This window comes from Neomonachus schauinslandi, chromosome 2, assembly GCF_002201575.2.
Source record: "Neomonachus schauinslandi chromosome 2, ASM220157v2, whole genome shotgun sequence".
NCBI classification, from domain to species: domain Eukaryota; kingdom Metazoa; phylum Chordata; class Mammalia; order Carnivora; family Phocidae; genus Neomonachus; species Neomonachus schauinslandi.
In genome coordinates, this window is record NC_058404.1 from 154,040,172 (window position 1) to 154,059,013 (window position 18,842).

General features: G+C 32.8%; 1 protein-coding gene and 1 non-coding gene across 11 annotated transcripts in view; both read right to left on the bottom strand.

Annotated features, from left to right (window-relative positions):
* Window positions 1-18,842, bottom strand: part of ADGRL3 (adhesion G protein-coupled receptor L3) — a 512,753-nt gene that overhangs the window by 35,858 nt on the left and 458,053 nt on the right. For 5 of the 10 annotated variants that reach the window (XM_044912942.1, XM_044912941.1, XM_044912936.1 and 2 more), the window contains 2 exons: window positions 8,398-8,424; window positions 5,663-5,831 (listed from right to left, as the gene is read on the bottom strand). In XM_044912942.1, coding sequence (XP_044768877.1) covers window positions 5,663-5,831; window positions 8,398-8,424 — 196 coding nt within the window. The remainder of the gene's footprint in view (window positions 1-5,662; window positions 5,832-8,397; window positions 8,425-18,842) is intronic. The other 5 variants (XM_044912937.1, XM_044912940.1, XM_044912939.1 and 2 more) reach the window with 1 other exon arrangement.
* Window positions 15,465-15,571, bottom strand: LOC123324155. The gene has a single exon (XR_006539647.1). It is a non-coding gene; the product is annotated as a U6 spliceosomal RNA (small nuclear RNA).

Sequence of the window (18,842 nt, forward strand, 5' to 3'; positions counted from 1 at the left end):
GTGTTTTTTAATCAAGTGATTTAAACCTAAACAAATATTTTAAGAGAGAGAGAGATAGAGAAAGAAAGAGAAAAATAGAACCACTCCCATTCCTGTTACAAAGGCAGCAATATTGTATAAGCCACAGGAATTCATCATGGACTATTTTCACTTTCCAACAAAGGTTAAATGTTCTGAACGGGTTATATAAACAACCAAAGAACCAAGATATCTAGTTATGCCAAGTTCCATATTTAGGTATATTACTTACTGAATCTTTACTGACTTTATTTTTCTGTGATTAATTTTGAAATGTTACGCATGTGTTTTAAAAAGAAAAAAAAAGCAAAATAACATGGATTGTATCTATGAGATATTTTTCTTTAGATTACAATAAAAGTTAGTTGATCGTTCAATCATTTGCATATTCTAATCTACTATTTCACATGATACTCCATCTTACCACGACCAGATATGATATCTTATTATTTTAATATCGTTCTAGAATATAGAAGATGGGAAAGAAACTATACCTCACCAATGGAATATTTCTTTTATACTCTCAGATCAGAAATAAAATAATTATGATACCCTCTGAGATTTATAATCAAGTGCATAACAAAAGAAAAAGTGATAACTTTAATGTCACCAGTAGAAATACTGGTGCAATCCATCATGCAATCCACACTCAGAATAGGACTGATAACTCAAAGTTTGATTTTTGTTAATAAGTTGAATCAATCAACAAATAGCCCTACAAGGTAAAATATCTCAAAAATGGAATATTTCATATTTCTCTAATCAAAACATATGAGCAACTACATCAGCACGGGCACATCATTGAAATTCAGTCAGATGGCTTAAGAGAAACTTTTTAAGGGAACTAAGATTGTTAAAATGTGCATACTACCCAAATCCATCTATAGATTCAATGCAGTCTCTCAAAATTCCAATGGTATTTTTCACAGATACAGACAAAACAATCCTAAAATTTGTACAGAACCACACACACAAACACACCCCCCTCAAAGGCCAAAGTAATCCTGAGAAAACACAGCTGGAGGCATTATACTTCTAGCTTGCAAACTATACTACAAAGCTGCAGTAATTAAAACAGTATGGTGTTGGTATAAAAATAGACACACAGACCAAGAGAACAGAATTAGCCCCAAAATAAATGCTTGCATTTATTGTCAACTAATATTTCACAAGGGAGCCAAGAATACTTGATAGGAAAAGGAAAATCTCTCCAATAAATAGTTTTAGAAAAACCAGATAACTACATGCAGAAGAATGAAATTGAACCCTATCGTACACCACTCACAAAATTTAACTCAATATGAATTAAGGACTGAAACATATGACTAGAAGGAAACTCCTATAAGAAAGTATAAGGGAAAAGTTCCTGGACACTGGTCTTAGCAATGACTTTTTGGACATGACATTAAAAGCTAAAGCAACAAAAGCAAAAATTAGTAAGTGGGATTAAATCAAACTAAAAAGCTTCTGCATAGCAAAATAAATATTCAACAAAATGAAAAGGCAATCTACAGAATTGAAGAAAATATTTGCAAATCATATTTCTATAAGGGGTTCACATCCAAAATATATAAAGGACTCATATAACTCATCAGCAAAAAACAAAACAATTCAACTACAAATGAACAGTGGAAATGAATAGATGTTTTTCTTAAGAAAATATACAAATGACCAACATAAAAAGATGCTCAACAGCACAGATCAGGGAAATGCAAATCAGAACCACAATGAGATATCACCTCACATCTGTTAGAATGGCTATCATCAAGAAGACGAGAAAAAAAAGAAAACAAGAGATATCTAGTATTGGTTAGGATATGGAGAGAAGGAAGCCCCTGTGCACTGTTGATGGGAATGTAAATTGGTACAGCTATTATGTGAAACAGTATGGAGTTTCCTCATAAAATTAAAAACAGAACTACCATATGATCTAGCAATTTCACTTCTGGGTATATATCCCCAGGAAATGAAATCAGAATCTCAAAGAGATACCTGCACTCCCATGGACTGCAGCATTATTCACAATAGCCAAGACAAGGAAACAACCCACGTGTCCATCAATGGGTTAATAGATAAAGAAGATGTGGTACATACATACAATAGGATATTGTTCAGCCACGAAAGGAGGAAATCCTGCCATTTGTGACAACATTGTTGGATCTTGAGGGCATTACGCTAAGTGAAATAAGTCAGATGGAAAAAGACAAATACTGTATGATGATATCACTCATATGGGCAAAGAGCCGAACTCAAAGAAACAGAGTAGAATGGTGGTTATCCAAAATTGGGGGTGAAGGAAATGGGAAGATGTTGGTTAAAGGGTACAAACTTCCAGCTATAAGAAGAGTAAGTTCTGGCGAACTAATGTAAGGATGATAATTATAGTAAACAAACCTGTAATATATACTTGAAAGTTGCTAAGAGAGATCTTAAATGTTCTCACCACAAAAAAAGAAATGGTAACCATGTGAGTTGATGGAAGCATTAGCTACCACTACAGTGGTAATCATTTTACAATATATGTGTATCAAATTAACACACTATAGGCTTTAAACTTACATAATATTATATGTCAATTTATATAAAGAATATAAATTTAAATAATTTAAATAAAGGAATAAAAATATCCTAAGACATTTCTGCAATTTCAAACAAAACTACCTGTTTTGTTTGTTTGTTTGTTTTGTAAGGAAAAAGGTAAACAATTCCATGTTTTCTATATTCTCTGATGTTGGGCCATGTTTTTTTTTTTAAAGATTTTATTTATTTATTTGACAGAGAGAGCACAATCAGGGAGAGCAGCAGAGAGAGAAGGAGAAGCAGGCTCTCCCCTGAGCAGGGAGCCTGATGCAGGACTCGATCCCAGGGCCCTGAGATCATGACCTGAGCCGAAGGCAGACACTTAACCACCTGAGCCACTCAGGCGCCCCATGGGCCATGTTCTTGATACCAAATAAAAATGCCACCAAAATTAGAAAATTCAAAACATAAGATAGATGAAAGAATAATATGATTATTACTTGTTATTATAAATCATAAAAGTAAGCTTCTAAAGCAGGGGTTGGTAAATTTTTTCATGAAGGGCCAGATAGTCAATATTCAGGCTTTGTCAACCAAGAGGCAACTATGGATGCTATTTATATACTTAATTTTAAATTTTAAATGTAACCACTTAAAAATATAAAAATCATTCTTGGTTGACTGGCTGTAAAAATTAAAGGCAACTAGATATATTTGACCCATGAGCTGTTGTTTACTGAAGTCTGTTCTAATAAATCACAAAATTGAGCTTGATGACATACTTTTAAAAAAAATTTCACTTATGTTAAATATACTAAAAACTCTAGACTTGCTTTTGGATCCTGAGGTTTAATATCTCTTCCTGTATATCAAAAGCAATTCTTCCTTACACCAGCCATGTATATTTGTAAGATAAGAAAAATAAAAATAATTATTGGGAAAACCCTAAGAGAGATTGGCTAATAGAAATACTCAAAATAAAAATAATTAATGCATAAAATCCAAAAATATTTTCTGCTTTAAAGAAAATTTCTATGTAACATTAAAATTTTAAATTTTGTTACTCCAAATTTCTAGCTAATGCATAAAGATAATAGGTAAATCTGGCTCACTATAATTGAAGATGTTAAAATTGCTTATGGTGGCCCAATATTCCCTTATTTACACAGACAAATGCTACCTTTTCCCTTAACCTCCAATTTCGCTCCTATCTTTTTACATATATTTCTTGTGACAATCAGTTATGTGTTTCTTCTATCAAAATCTAGATTTTTTTTTTTTTCCCAAATGCTTAGTCTCCCTGACTTCTCTGAAATGTTTTCTAATACTGGTTGCTGTCTACTTCTGGATATTTTCTCCTATCTTGAATTCAGTATATCATCTTGATGCTGATTTTGCTCCTTGGACACTTCCTTTTTCCATCTCTATTCCTACTCATCATTCACATGTCCTACTCTTTACATTCCTCAAGTGTGGTAGACAGCTAGTTGTTCACAACACCGAATTCCTCATCTTCCTGAGGTAAAAAAGCTAGACTATGTTTTCTAGACTTCCTTTCAGTTTAGGTGGTACCATTGATAGTGTCCTATCTGATGCAAGGGGGGTAGAAGTGATGTAAGCCTCTTTCAGACCTTTCACACAAGATCATCTCTTTCTCAGACTGCCTGCTCCATGTCAATACTCAAGGTGACTGTGGAAATCATATATTAAGGTTGGTTGAGACTTCATCAGCCTTCCTTCCTTCCATGAGGTACCACCATCAATTGGGCCATAAGTAAAAAAATAAATATTTTGGGGTTAAGCAACTGCAATTTTAGGTGGCACTAAATATTTGGGAAGGTTCATCCATTGTAATATAACCTTTTTTCTAAATTAATTCTAATCCAGTAGATTAGAATCCATCCATTCCCTTATAACCTCTTTACTTTTCTGTAACCTACACTTATAGGCCTGAGTCATCATTACTATTCTAGCCTTATTTATGATCATGCCAACACATTTTTGATACCTACCACCACATACAACTGAAACAGAATATGACTGGACTCATCTTGACAAGTGGATACCCGCCTCAAGTTTTATTTTAGGTCCTATCAGTCTCTCAAATAAAAAATCACAGACATAGATATCTTTACTTTTTTTTTTTCCAAAGAAAAATTTTAGGTGTTGTTTCTTTCTTAGATGAAATTTTCATATTTTGACATTTTCTTTTCAGAGCCACCTCTCAATATCTCATAATTATTTTTATTACCCCCATGTTACACATGAGGAAACTGGGGCATGAGCAGGTTAATTAACTTGCCCAAAGTCACATAAGCTTTTAAGTAGAGAAACTAGGATTTAGACCCAGACAGTCTTGGCTCAGGGGTCTATGTGAGTGGAACTATAATGATCACATTTTTAATAGAGTTAAAAAGCACAAGATGAGAAAATCAATCTTGAGATGTCTAAAAAAATGCAATGAAAGTATTTAGTGGCTAAAATTAACTTTGAAAATGAGTATTTTATATCTTTGTAAATGTGAAAAATTACAAAAAAGACCAGCATGAAAAATTAAATATTGCATCCTAATCATCCAACTCATAGATTTTATAAAAGATGCTTTTAAAGAAAAGTACAGAGACCATTTACTAAGTACATCATCAGTTACTTAAAAAACATAAATGTTATCATAAAATGATAAACATTCATATTGTCCAGTATATACAAACTGGTTTTTAAAGAAAAACAAAAAAGTATATACTTCCTGTGCCATATATACATATATATATATATCCACCCCCCACACAGCTCCATAGCATCTTAGAAAAGCTACTTCTAATACACAAATTCCATGTGTCTGCCAATAACAATATTAAAGACTATAAGGTTAAGCCTACAAGAATATAATTTTTGTACATTATCCAAATCAGAAAATATTTTGATTTTTTTATTTTGCTGTTAAACACATTCACCAACTATTATGCTTCTGTTATGTGTCTTTTGTCTTACTATTGTAAAAATAAAACTAATGAAGTAATATGCTTATTTCTCAGAGACCAAAACATCAAGAATGATTTATGTTATGGTTACTTTGCTCCTGAGATATATGCCATTCATTTTTGAATAGAGAATTTTTGCTTACCTTCTTTTGTAGGACACAATGGAAAATGAATATAAACATTCCCTGTAGAGAATTGAATATGGTGAAGAGATATGCCATGATGACTGTGCTTTCATTAATATACATGAGTCCAAAGGCCCAGGTCAATCCTAATAGGCAGAGAAGGGCTATTGCACCTATAACCCATGACCTGTAGAGAGAAAAGAAAATTCAGGGTTATCAAATGATCGGTTTTTAATTAGCACAGTCATATCATATCAACAATACTGACACTGAAAGAAATGTTACGGTAAGTTTTATTGACAGAAAATGTAAGACAGGTGGTAGTATAAGTACTTTAAGATTTTAATGGGGACTACAAGTTTTCAAACTTGAGGAGATATACATGAATGAGAATGTTATGAACACAGAAATTCATTTAAGCCAAAGCAGATTTGTACTATTAAATTATTCATGTATTTGCAGCACATATGCAAATGATATGGAGATGTAATTATGGTGAATGGCAAGGGGGAAAAAGTCTATAAAGCTATGTTAGTTTCCACTGGCCTCATTGTTATGATAACATTTGTTTGATTGGACTCTCTCCATTAGTGCTTCATCTGATACACTTTTACCCCATTTTTCCAAATTTCCTCTTTTTCCATAAAAATTTTAGTGTTTACTGACAAAAACAGAGCTTAGATTCAAAAGAACCAGTATATGGAATATATGTGTGAATTAAAAGTTCTATTTGTCTGATTTTATAGTTATGTAAAACAAGTGTGATACAGTGGATGGGAAAAATTGTCCCACTCTAGATCACAATCTGCGTTGTTTCGGCCTTTGGATTGCTGTCTTCTAGGTTAAGTTGGACTAGACTTTGAAAATCAGGCAATTGGCAGCTTTGTTGAAAAGAAGCTTAAAAGCTCAGGGCACCTTCATCACTTTGAAGGGTCTGTAAACTTGAAGGAGAAAATGAAGCTGAGAATGGGATGGAGTGGTATGAACAAAGTAGGCTAGAATGGAAGACAATTCTCACTCTCCATTCCCTTAGTTTCCTCCAGCTGCCATTCGCAATAGTGATCAACGGGTGACAAAGGTCCATATACTTGTGGCTGTGTGTTACGTATTTACTATCAGCATAAAATGAATCTTTCCAATAGATGGGAATCCAATAAGTGAAAATGGAATCCTTCTCAACTCCTCTCTAAGTATATAGGAGAACAGGACCAAACCAGTCTAGATCTCTATATACCGATGAACCCACCCTGTCCTTTCCCAGTACACCTTCCTTGAAAGAGTAAATATTTCCTTTCAGCAGACTATACTCTTCCACTTGCATTGTCTAAGGAAGAAATATTTATGGGGATTGAAACTTTGCAAAATGAAGGGGTTAAAAGAAACCACACATGTATTTACCAAATCTGAAGCTGGGTTGCATACTTTTCAGAGAGCACTATGTCTTAAGAAAGATATGGTCCCAAAGTAGTCAGTTAGTATTAAAGTCTTATTAAAATTCATCATGACTATTTACTATTTTTCTTCTACAACCATCAGTTACTATATTGCATATTTAAATATTGCCTAAATTTAACATGTTCAATTTAAAACATTAACGTTATTGAATAAAGAATCCCTAAAGGAGGCTTGCCATTGTATGTGGCATGTTTGCTTATATGAATCAGAAAACATCTTAGATACTAATATTTTATTCTATAATTAAATTGAAAAATATTGGAACTCTCAAGGTAAAGCTCTCAGCTTCTTACAGGCATTGGAAAAAGGAAAAATGGAAAGAATACCATTAAATCAAGGCAAAATTGCTATTTCAATTTAGAAATAAAATGATAGAATAAAATACTCAAGTTAGCTAGTATCTGCTAGAAAACACATTATGGGCCCAAGAGTTAATAATATAAAAAGTGCAATGAGCCCAATCTCTAAAGAAAAAAAATAAGCAAGAGCATGAAGAAGTAAGTGAAATGTCATTGGAGAAAATGAAAACAAAGGACTCTTCACCAGAAGAACAAACTGAAAGTCTAGAGTAAGGTCACCCATAGGTTGCCCCAATCTTAAATTTATTGTGGCAGGACACATAATTTTAAAATGTACAAAAGAAAAGAGCCCAAATATCAACATTTGAGTTTATTCTTATCAGATTAGTACAGACTTGTAGCTTTGTTTTAGAAATTTAAAAGATATATTCATAAACAGGTCATTAATCAAGTGACATGTGTCAACATTGAAAGATGTAATTTTGCATACATAAAATTGAATTTTTGAAGGAGACATTTTTTCCCTTTTTGGATATTTAAAATAGAAATTCATTAATATCCATTGCAATTGGCTAGCTTCGTACTCCTAAGATCGTTTGGAAGATACAAGGCTAAATCACAAAATAATTTTAGATGAGCGATGTCCAAACAAACAACAGAAATGACGACATATGAAGCACAGAGGTACACATCACAATGAAAGGAGAAAGCTATTAAAAGCGAAACAAGTCTGTACCACATGAAGTTGCTATGATTGTGGCACTGATTTCAGATGGTATCCAATTAAAAGAGGTGAAGCAGAATTTGTTTTTGGCAATACACCTGCAGCATATTTATTCTGCATACGAGTTGTATGCCTGTTTATTTTCCTGCACAGTTTGCTCTTCTGCCTCAATGTGAATGACAGAAGCTCTAATGATTTTTCAGTACTGATCTGACAGCTGGTTCATGGGACCACACTGATAAATGGAATTTATCAGCCATTCAGCTCATTCTTACTTGATGAAGGGTCTGTTATCCTCATAGCTAAAGAATGCATAGACATAAAGACAAGAACACCAACATTAGCATTTTATGACAAAGATTTCATATGAAAAATATTCTCCTGGTCCCCAAAGGCCTCTGTTACCCCACCTCCCTAAAAGGCATCATAACCTTCCCTTTTTATCCAGAAGGTAAATCCTAAAATGACCATGAGAACTTACATAACAAGGAATAAAATCAACTTTACAATACTGCAATATCCCTTATGAGACTAAAAAATTCCATTTTTTCATCATGTGCTCATATTACTTATGACTTGACAGAGACATTTATTTCTTAGAGATAGCATTTCTCTAGAGAATGAGAAATCTTATGAGCAATCTGGAAAAGGCCTCGGGGCATACTTAAAATGACAGATTTCATGTCACCTAAAGGTATCCTTATTCTGTAATATTAGTAGGTAAGATTACTTAATTATGGACAGTACGTTTCTAAGTAATTTTAACTTGCAGATGATTGACCTGAGTTAAATCCGAACACTATAGCCCTTTGGAAATAATCGATCCTGACTACTTTAAATTCTTCCTGTTAGTGTACTAAGAAAAAAATCTGAATAATCTTTTGTAGTAATAGAAGCAACCATACAGCACCTGTTCATTTTCACTTATATTAACTAATTTATTTTGTGTCATTTTGATAAAATAAGATCGCAGTACCAAATTCGTGGAGATAAGTTAGGGAACATTTTGGATCATCTTTTCATAAACAGTCTGTTCAGTGAATTGTGATAGAACAGAAAAGAAAGGAAACTGTTCTTTTCTCTTCTCTCTTGCTAGGGGCAGTAGTTTCCAATACTACACATAACACAAATAAAGCTCTTAGACCCCAAATGTGATGTATTTTTGAATAGAGAGAACTACTGAAGGGAAACCTCACTCTACAAAATGATGAAAGAGTAAAGAATGGAGGGAGAGCCTGGGATTTAAAGCCAGTTTGCCTGGAATTCACATCCTAGATCAGCCACTTAACTAGATAAAGGTAACAAATTAATTAACCCGTGGATGTGTCAGTTTATACAACTATGAAATGGTGATAATTATATGTAGGTTTCTTGTGATAGTGAAATTATATATTCTATATAAAGTGCTTAGAACAGTGCCTGACACGTTTTATGTACAGTAAATATTATATTGCTATTATTAGACTATTTAAAACTAGAGTAAAGTCACACTGAAAAGATAGAATCTGTCACCCAAAGAATAAACCACCAAATAATAGATGTTGAGTAGTTCAATTCATTTGAGGACATTTCAGGAGCAATATTATGCAGCAAAATAAATGTGGCAGAAATAGGCTTGTAAATGGAGCAGGGAATGACTAACTGTGCTGTCTAATATGATGACTACTGGCCCGTGGGTTTATTTAAATTTATATTCTTTAAAATGAAATAAAGTTTAAAATTCAGTTCCTTAGTCACACTAGTCACATTACAAGCACTCAAAAGCCTCAGTAGCTGCCATATTGGACAGTGCAGTTCTAGAACATTTCTGTGTTCACAGAAAGTTCTACCGGACATCGCTGGACTAGGACATTCAAAGAGGGTTTTAAAGCCAGAAAATGGAATTCCAAGTGATATTTAAATAATGCCACGGATGTGTGAAAGGTAAACAGAGAAGAAGTTCTAAGAATTGATCATATTTAACAGTTGTGAACTGTTCCTAGAAAGAAAACCTTGTACTTATAACAGTATCAAAAAGTTATAGAACATAATAATATGATATTTATTGCATTATATGCATTCCCATTGCATCAGTATATGCCATCTGTGACTCCAAGTTCATGACTGGAATAACTATTTCTACAGTAATTTGTATATAGTGGGATATGAGTAAAGAAAGTTTCAAAGGTTAGCATGTAAGAACATGTGCAAACATGTACAAAATTGTACTGAGCTATCTAAATGTTTCAAAAAAGAGAATACATGTGCAAACATGCTGTACAAAATTGTACTGAGCTATCTAAATGTTTCAAAAAAGAGAATACAAAACTTGCAGTGTAATCGCTGGAGTGAGATGTTTTGCCATTAATGTGAACTATCAAGAAAGGGTACAGTTCAGCAGTTTTTGTGGGCAATTATGGGAAAAGGGCCAGTTGTTCCGCTCAGTAACAAAGACTGTAATCCCAGTTACACTTACAGTTAGCTAGAGCCATGCATTTAAGTAGTGTGCACTGGGATGTGAACAGAAGGGAATTGTGACATTTCTGGGTCTTGCCAATTAAAGGACTGGAATTGGGCTTCCCTTGACCATTTTTGCCTCCCCTTTATTAGGAGAAAATGACAATAGAGCCTCAGACCCAGAAATGGAAGCTGTTTTTTGATGTGGAGCCAACGGTATTAGATTTAAACCACGTTTATATAACCAATTTAAGCCACTGTATTTTAGAGTATTTCTTTTACAGGGGCTTATGTGCAATAATTAATAAAGCATGTAATTTGTATCTTTTAGTTATAAGAATTACCAGTTCATATTTAATATAGAAATCCATGCTAATGGACAAAGAACCAGTCATTAATTTTGTTTCCAGAATATCATATCTTATATATAATAATTCAAAATCTAGAGATCACTGAAAATTACCTATAATATGTTAATGCCTTCCATCATTTTGTCAGATATTCTGCTGGCTTAGAGGATCTAGTTTTATAAAGTCTCTCCACTAATTTCAAGTTAAATTGATAGTAATGCCACCAGTTATGGTGACAGTTATATGCTATTGATTCACTTAAAATATATATATATCTACAGAACTAGTCTCAAAGCTGAATAATTTTCATTCTGATTTACCAGTGAAAGTCTATTGAAATAAAATCTCATCCCAGGTTGTATGACTGAAATGATTTAACTGCAGTTATTTTAAGATTTTATAAAAAGATGGACACAAAGTTCTAAGATGCTCTGGGCAGATGTTAACAGGAATTTTCAGGTCATCTTGTAAGTGATGACTTTCTGAAAATGAAGTAAAATACCTTGTACATACAATTTTTAAGGAACAAATTTTAAAAAACAGCCTTGTTTCTTTAGCAAATACATTATCCTTTTGTCAAACATTTTCTTATTATTTTATTCAACTAACATCTAAAACTGAAAGCTTTAAATATTAATGTCACAAAATTATCTTAAAAAGTGATTAGAATCAAGATCAGAATTTTTGGGGTCTCTGCACAGATTGATAATAACTATGCATGTATTTATATATTCTATAGCAATTTCAAAGCATACAAAAGGGCCATTAAAATCTAGCCCCATGGAAATTTAGCTCAAAATACATCTTCAAGAGGATAGATTTTTTAGCCAAAACATTAACTTATACATACTAATACTGTGATATAAAGATTCATAATAAGTATATCAGTATAGACAGATGATGAATGGATAGAAACAACATGAATGAATCAAGTTAGTTATAGGACATTCTTTCTCTGATTTCAAGAGTTCAAAATAGAATTGCTTTTGGACATAATTTTTGATGGAAATATCTAAAATTCAAGATATAAAGAAGGTAAGTTAAATAATGTAAAACTTTCCCTTCAGTTATATTTACATATGGAATTTTTTTTTAAGTAGTGGGATAGGTAAGGTTTGGTGTGAAGGAAGATGGAGAGATGGAGGCATATATATAATCCCCAAGCCAAAATATCTAGCCATTAAGTCACAGCAGGTTCAGGAAAATGAAAGGTTTAGGCAAAATTGTAGATCCCATCAACATTCACCCCATTTATCTTACCAATATGAATGTATTCCAGGATCCTCTGGAACTGTTGGGTAGTTGGCTAATTATGGTTGGTAATTGAACTGTATGCTTAACAGTGGAAAAGAGAGCTATCACAGTGTATATATATATACTGATTAGTATCTCAATATTTCCAGGTTCAGTATGCAGCTGAATTTACTTTCCCTGGCATAAAACTAATTATATCAAAGGAATAAAGACATTTCCCCTTGAATTTGGTTTGGGTTACCATAGGAATGATAAAAGTAATGTCAGTGAATTTCTGAAGGTAAAATGTATTCTCCATTTTTCATAGAAGGAAAAAAAAAGGGAATAATAAATACTTCTGCATCTGTATGTTAAGCAGGCTTTCCCTACTGTCCCTTAATCAGTTCCCAACTGAGGACTGAGAGGTTTCAGTTCCCCATGTTCTAAAAGGAGCTGATGGCAATGCAAACTAACAGACTTCAGGTAGAAGTGATCTTTGAGACGCTTCTTTGCCAAACTATCAATCCAGTGGGCCCAGTCTTTAAAAGCAGAATCGGAAAGACAAGGCCTTTTAGGACTACAATGTTCACAGAATAAATGAAACAGTGGAGAGAGAAAGGAAAGTAACACTCATTTACTTGCACTCATTTCCCACAACAAATGTTAGCAGGCACTGGGGGAAGAATGTTTTAAATGTGATGTTATTCACGTTTTAAATTGATCAGATACTTAAAAATATCTGAATAGCCTGGCCAAGTAGCAACACCTAAGACAACTTAAGAGATCTGCTACCCAGTGGTTAAGGAATATTTAAGATAGCATAACTCAAAGAGTAGTGACCAGAGAAAGATCTAAGTATTTCATATTTATACCTCACTGTGTTAAAAATGCTTAATCAATTAGTAACACTTAGGATAAAAATCATGACTGTTTTGTATTTCTTTCAAATGTATTTTATATTTGTGGGACTATACTACCCTAGAATTACATTCGATTCTCTCTCTTAACCACTATAGGAAAATTAAAGAAAAGGCATTTAGAATATAATTCAATATTTCTGAGTAAAATATGAATAATGTTTCATTATGGTCATACATTTAAGTCACTAAGCATTAAAGATATAAAAAATCCTTAGAAAAATATGAAAGTCATATAACATAAATGTAGAAATTATCAACAGCAGAGAAGATGATTATATTTCAACTATGGATTTTATTGCTATTAAAGTATTACTGTTAAAGCTATATTGCTATGTTTTGTTCATTTAATATTTATTAGGAGAAGAATGAAATGAACCAAATAAATAAAATAAACAGCTCAGAATATATCACGAACATTTTCATTCCCATGCCTCAGTGTCCCTATAATAATATTGCAGATTTGAGAGCATACACCAATATTAAATTTTTAATCACAGATTTCACCCTACTGATGAATTGGGTAAGTCTGAAATTAAACAGAATTGAGTGTAATAAATCAGGATCAATAAATATTAAATCAATGACTGATGAAACTGTAATTATACTATCTTCACAGCTCAATGTTATGCAAATTTTTATAAGTCAATATAATATGGTCAAAAAATGAATTGATACATGAAAGAAATTAAGGATATCAATTATGAGAATGAATAATGAACTATTATATTGTACATAGACAGCTATAATCTTATTACAATTTAGTTATCTCCCTCTACCAGATTTATAAGGATGACTTGGTAGGTTTTATGCAAATAAGATCTGAAATTTTGGAAGCCTATGTTGAAAGCAAATGATATCACCCTATGATAATTTATTAATTTTAATGTATGAAAGATAGTATAGGTTTTCCTCACTATCCAAGAGCAGAGTATTCCTATGAAACCTTTGATAAGCTCAAATGGCATAAAGCAATGAAGCAGTTACATTAATTAATACGTAAAATTTTTTGAGCATTCCAAGACCCCAAAAACAATCGCTCTTGGGCTTTTTTTTTTTAAGTTTACTTTTTTTTAGTAGTCTCTGCACCCAATGTGGGGCTTGAACTCAACAACCCCAAGATCAAGAGTTGCATTATTTTCTGACTGAGCCAGCCAGGCACCCCTCTCTTAGGCTTTTCTGATACCTTAGGATACATCTTGCTAACAGATGCACAAAATAAACTGAGATAAAAAACAGATGCTCACAGACACAATGCAAAGCTATGGTGACTTGATGCTGAGATGCTGAGTATAGTTCCCAAGGAAGGAGCCTGACAGCACCACTCTTTTTGCTCAGGATGTGCACTGCTTCTGTAACAGCTCTCTGCAAAACAAATGCTGAACGCTATTTTCATTTTTTGCCTTTTTTTTTTTTCTTCATAAAGGTGAATATCCTCTTCAGGGTTTTTTCAGTTAATGAAAACAGTTATCAGTATAGGCCTTTCGCAAAAGCCAAGTGGCTTAGTGAAAATGTTTGAAAAGTGGGGGATACCTGTATATCATGGTGACTGAAACTGGACTTGTGAATCAGCTTGCCTGAGTTTGAAGGCCAGCTGAGCCTTTTACTAACTCGGCAACCTTCGTCTAATTATTTAACCTCTCTAATTCTCACATGCCTTCTCTGTGAAATGGGGATAAATACAGAACTTTTTTTCATAGGGCTGTTGTGTATATTAAATAAAAGTGCTTGGCACTCATTAACACAAAAAAATGCAAGTATACAAAATTGTAATATACAAAAATACTATATAAATATTTGCTGTTACAATTACTATTGTATACTGACTTGACCTCAAAAAAGGGGCCAAAGGGGAAAAAAATACAAACACAGTGCTACATTAGGTTTCCTTTTAAGTGCTTTGGAAATTCATATATTAAGTAGAAATCCAAAGGGGAAGAGGGAGTCACTGACTGTTTTTGAATTGATCCTTAATTTTACCTTTAAAAAAGCCTCAGTTCACACAATGTTTCATTCAAAGATTTCTTTGGGCTTAGTAAATGCTATGAATTTTTACATTCTCAATTATATCTGGATTCCTAATGAACATTAAGGTAGAAACCCAGAGTTCTCTGAATTACATAAGAAAGCTAAATTTAATTCATAAATATGTTGTATCCTCAGTGTCAAAAAGTGCACTAAGGAAAGGCAAAGTCTCACTAAACGTAATCATCTGAATATAAAGAGTAAAAGACATAAAATCATATGTGAAATGTTTATGAAAATTCACTAAGAAATGTATGTTCCAAAATTGGACATCATGAATATTTTTTATGATTTTTTGAAAATTTTAAACCTTAAATAGGAAAGATGAAATAAATGATATCTATATACAAATAAATTCGTATTTCTTTTCTTTTCTTTTTTTTTAATATGGAATGCTTCACAAATTTGCGTGTCATCCTTGTGCAGGCGCCCTGCTAATCTTCTCTTTATCTTTCCAATTTTAGTATATGTGCTGCCGAAGTGAGCCCTGTATTTCTTTTCAATAATTTTTATCTTGTAATCAATGAAAACTGTGGCTTTAGTCAGTAATATCTCAAGATCCATAAAATAATAGCAACAAGCTGAAATCTTTCCTTTACTGATACTTACAATCAAAACCACAACGTTTCCTGGTTTACTATCTGAGGGCCAATGTTTTTTAGACTCACACGGAGTCTTAGAATTTACTGATTCTTTAGAACATCTGACTACTGGGCTGACCAAATTTGGTCATTGCAATGCAAGGAGATGAAATTCTTTAAAGAGTATATTACATACTTTCAGGATTTCTTTTTTCAACTTAGAAGATGCACAAACTTTTAAGCTAAGTAAAATAACTCGGGAAATTAATAACTTTTCTGTATTCTTGCCAAATGTGTTTTGACAGGTTGAATTGCTGTTATACTCTTTCTCATACCATATGGTATCATCACCTCTTGTTTCAACAACTTGTAATGGAAACATTCATCATACCCCTTCTGTGAATAAACACCTTATTATAAACTGCTTGTAAGAACAACTAAAACATAAAAAAAAAAGCACAACCGAGTATTTAAAACATGTCTGTACTTACTAAAGATTCCAATAAATGGAACCATGGGAGGCACTGAAATACAATAGAAAGCAGACAAGTTTTATTTAACTATGGACAAGTCAGGTAACCTTCATAAGCCTTATAAGCTTTAGTGGACTCACCAGCACAATGAGTAAAATAACCTCACTAGAATCTTCTCAGAGTTATATGGAACCAAGGTAAGAAGAGTCTATGGCTCCTAGGCTATCAGTTGGCAAGAGCTATTATTGAAAAGTACTCTGAATTCTTGAATTTTTCATTCATATGGAACAGTGAAAGTCCATTGGTAAAGAATTTTAAGACGTCGCCCCACATAGATTGTGCATGAGCCAGTTACTTCCACAGTGAGTAGGCCTAATTAATGACCCAAGATCTCTACCACAACCTACTTTTAATAAGATGTTATTGTTTCCAATTACATTTGTTACTAGGAATCTAATCTTAAAATTATGTCAATGAGAAAAAAAATTAAGCAATATAATAAATAAATCCAATTTTGTAGATATATAAAAAGCTCCAAATGGCAAAGTAAGAAATCTTAACTCAACCACATTTTAGGCCAAAGGGCAGCCTCAGTAAAGTACTAAGAATCAACATCAGTCAGAATGTATTCTCTGATGATAATGAAATTAAGTTAGAAATCAATAACTAATACAATATGCATACACACACGAGCAATTATCCATCTGTTGCTGCATCCAAAATTGCTTCAAGTCCCCCCAAAACATTATACAAACAAGTTCTATCTAATATTCAAGTAACAAATAATTCTTTTCTCATGTAAGTTAGGCCTGAACAGAAAAGAAGGAAAACTTTGAGACTACTATAACTTGCAGGTAAGGAGAGTTTAAGACAGTAAAAAACAAATTATAAGAACATTTTACTTAAGAACTTACATAAAAATCCTAAAGAAGCTATTAAATAGAAACATCTAATGGTGCATCAACATCATGATCCATTAAGATTTACCTCAGGATTGTAAGGAATATATTAAAAGAATTTAAAAAACAATTCTGAAAAAAAAATATAGTGAAAGAATAATAAAAGTCTATGAGTCGCTAAGGCAATTTTGAAAGACACAATCAAAATGGGAAGACTCACTCTACCAGATATTAAGCAAGTTCTGGTAATAATATGGTACTGGTAGCATAGCAAAGTGTATGTCCACAAAATAGAAGACAGAGTACAGAAACACAGTTTTGGTACAGGATAGTGTGGGAGGACCAATCTGGTGGAAAAAGATGGAATATTTAGCAAATGATGTTGGAAATTTGGCTCATTAGATAAAGAATTCAAAATGTCCTCCAAAGATCTCAAAAGTACACACTGTAGAGGAAAGGTTAATGGTTTAAATGTATGTGTTTCTTTGTAACAAAGGCAAAATTAATAGAGAAATGACAGATTGGGCGGAGACATACACAAAGGCAAAAGCGTTCAAATTGCGGTATCAGCAAGTAAAGGAAGGAGAAAGTATACAGGAAAACTAACAGGAAAAATAGGAAAACATTAAGACTTATTTTAAAAAATAGAAAACCTAGTTGGGCATAAATGGTTTACTAAAAGTGAGCCTCTGAGTATTACTGAAGAGTTTGCCTATGTGCTATTTCATTATATTGCACTAATGAAAGTTACTAAATGGAAGATCTGGCAGTTTTAGAAAACTTTGTACAGCTAATTGAGCAGAATGTGGTAAATTCAAAGAAGGCAGAAAAATCAGAACTAGAATGACAGTGATGGTTACAAAGAAAATAAGCCATTTTTGATTTACGTCTTGGTATAAGTCATATATTACTATCCAATAATGTCAAAACTTTTGCTGATAAATAATTACCTTCTATGCTCATGGCTTGTTTTGTCAATCTCATAATTAAGCAGTTTTAAATTATAACCTTAGACTATCAATCTCAGTTCTGGAACTGAGAGGACTTTTCAATTAGCACACTGAAGGATCTCACTGAAAATACCAACTTCAATAGAAAACATTCCATAGTATTCTAAAATGCATACTCAGTGCATAAACAGCACATTTATAAAAGTTCCAGGGTCTCTGATGACAGATCTTATTTAAAATGCATACTTGTATGTAGTGGAAAAATCCAGCAACAACTGGGACTCGGCCAAGAGAAAATTAGATTAGGAAATTTTCATGTGTGGACTGAGCAGCTCAAGACCCAACATTCTACTATACTGTCGGCACATTTTAATTACAAATGCAACGATTTAATACATAATCCTTTATTTAAAGTAACTATGACTTATATGCTTTCACCACTTTTTAAAATGAGCTGAAGGAAAAAAACACATTTTATTTTATTTTTATTTTTTTTATTTTATTAAAAAACAAAAAGTTTTAAAACACAGTAACACTCCTGTAAGAAAGCATTCCTGGAAAACAGGAAAAGGAGAAAAGTTGGAGTCTGAAAGAATGTTATCTTCTTCCCTCACTGTCGTTTTTACTTGAATGAGAGGTATACCCCTGGAATTAGGGGAACCTGAAATGCATCCAGAGTACGCTGATAAGATTTTCAGTCCATCTGTGCAGTCTATAACCCCTGTGGTGACCAATTTGCCAATCAGTGGTCACCTATTTATTACCTTTAATAATAGAGCATTTTAGTCTCCTTTTATTAATTGGGATATATTTAAGTAGCCTGAGCTTTGGTTCTTAAGACTTATGTATCTCAGTA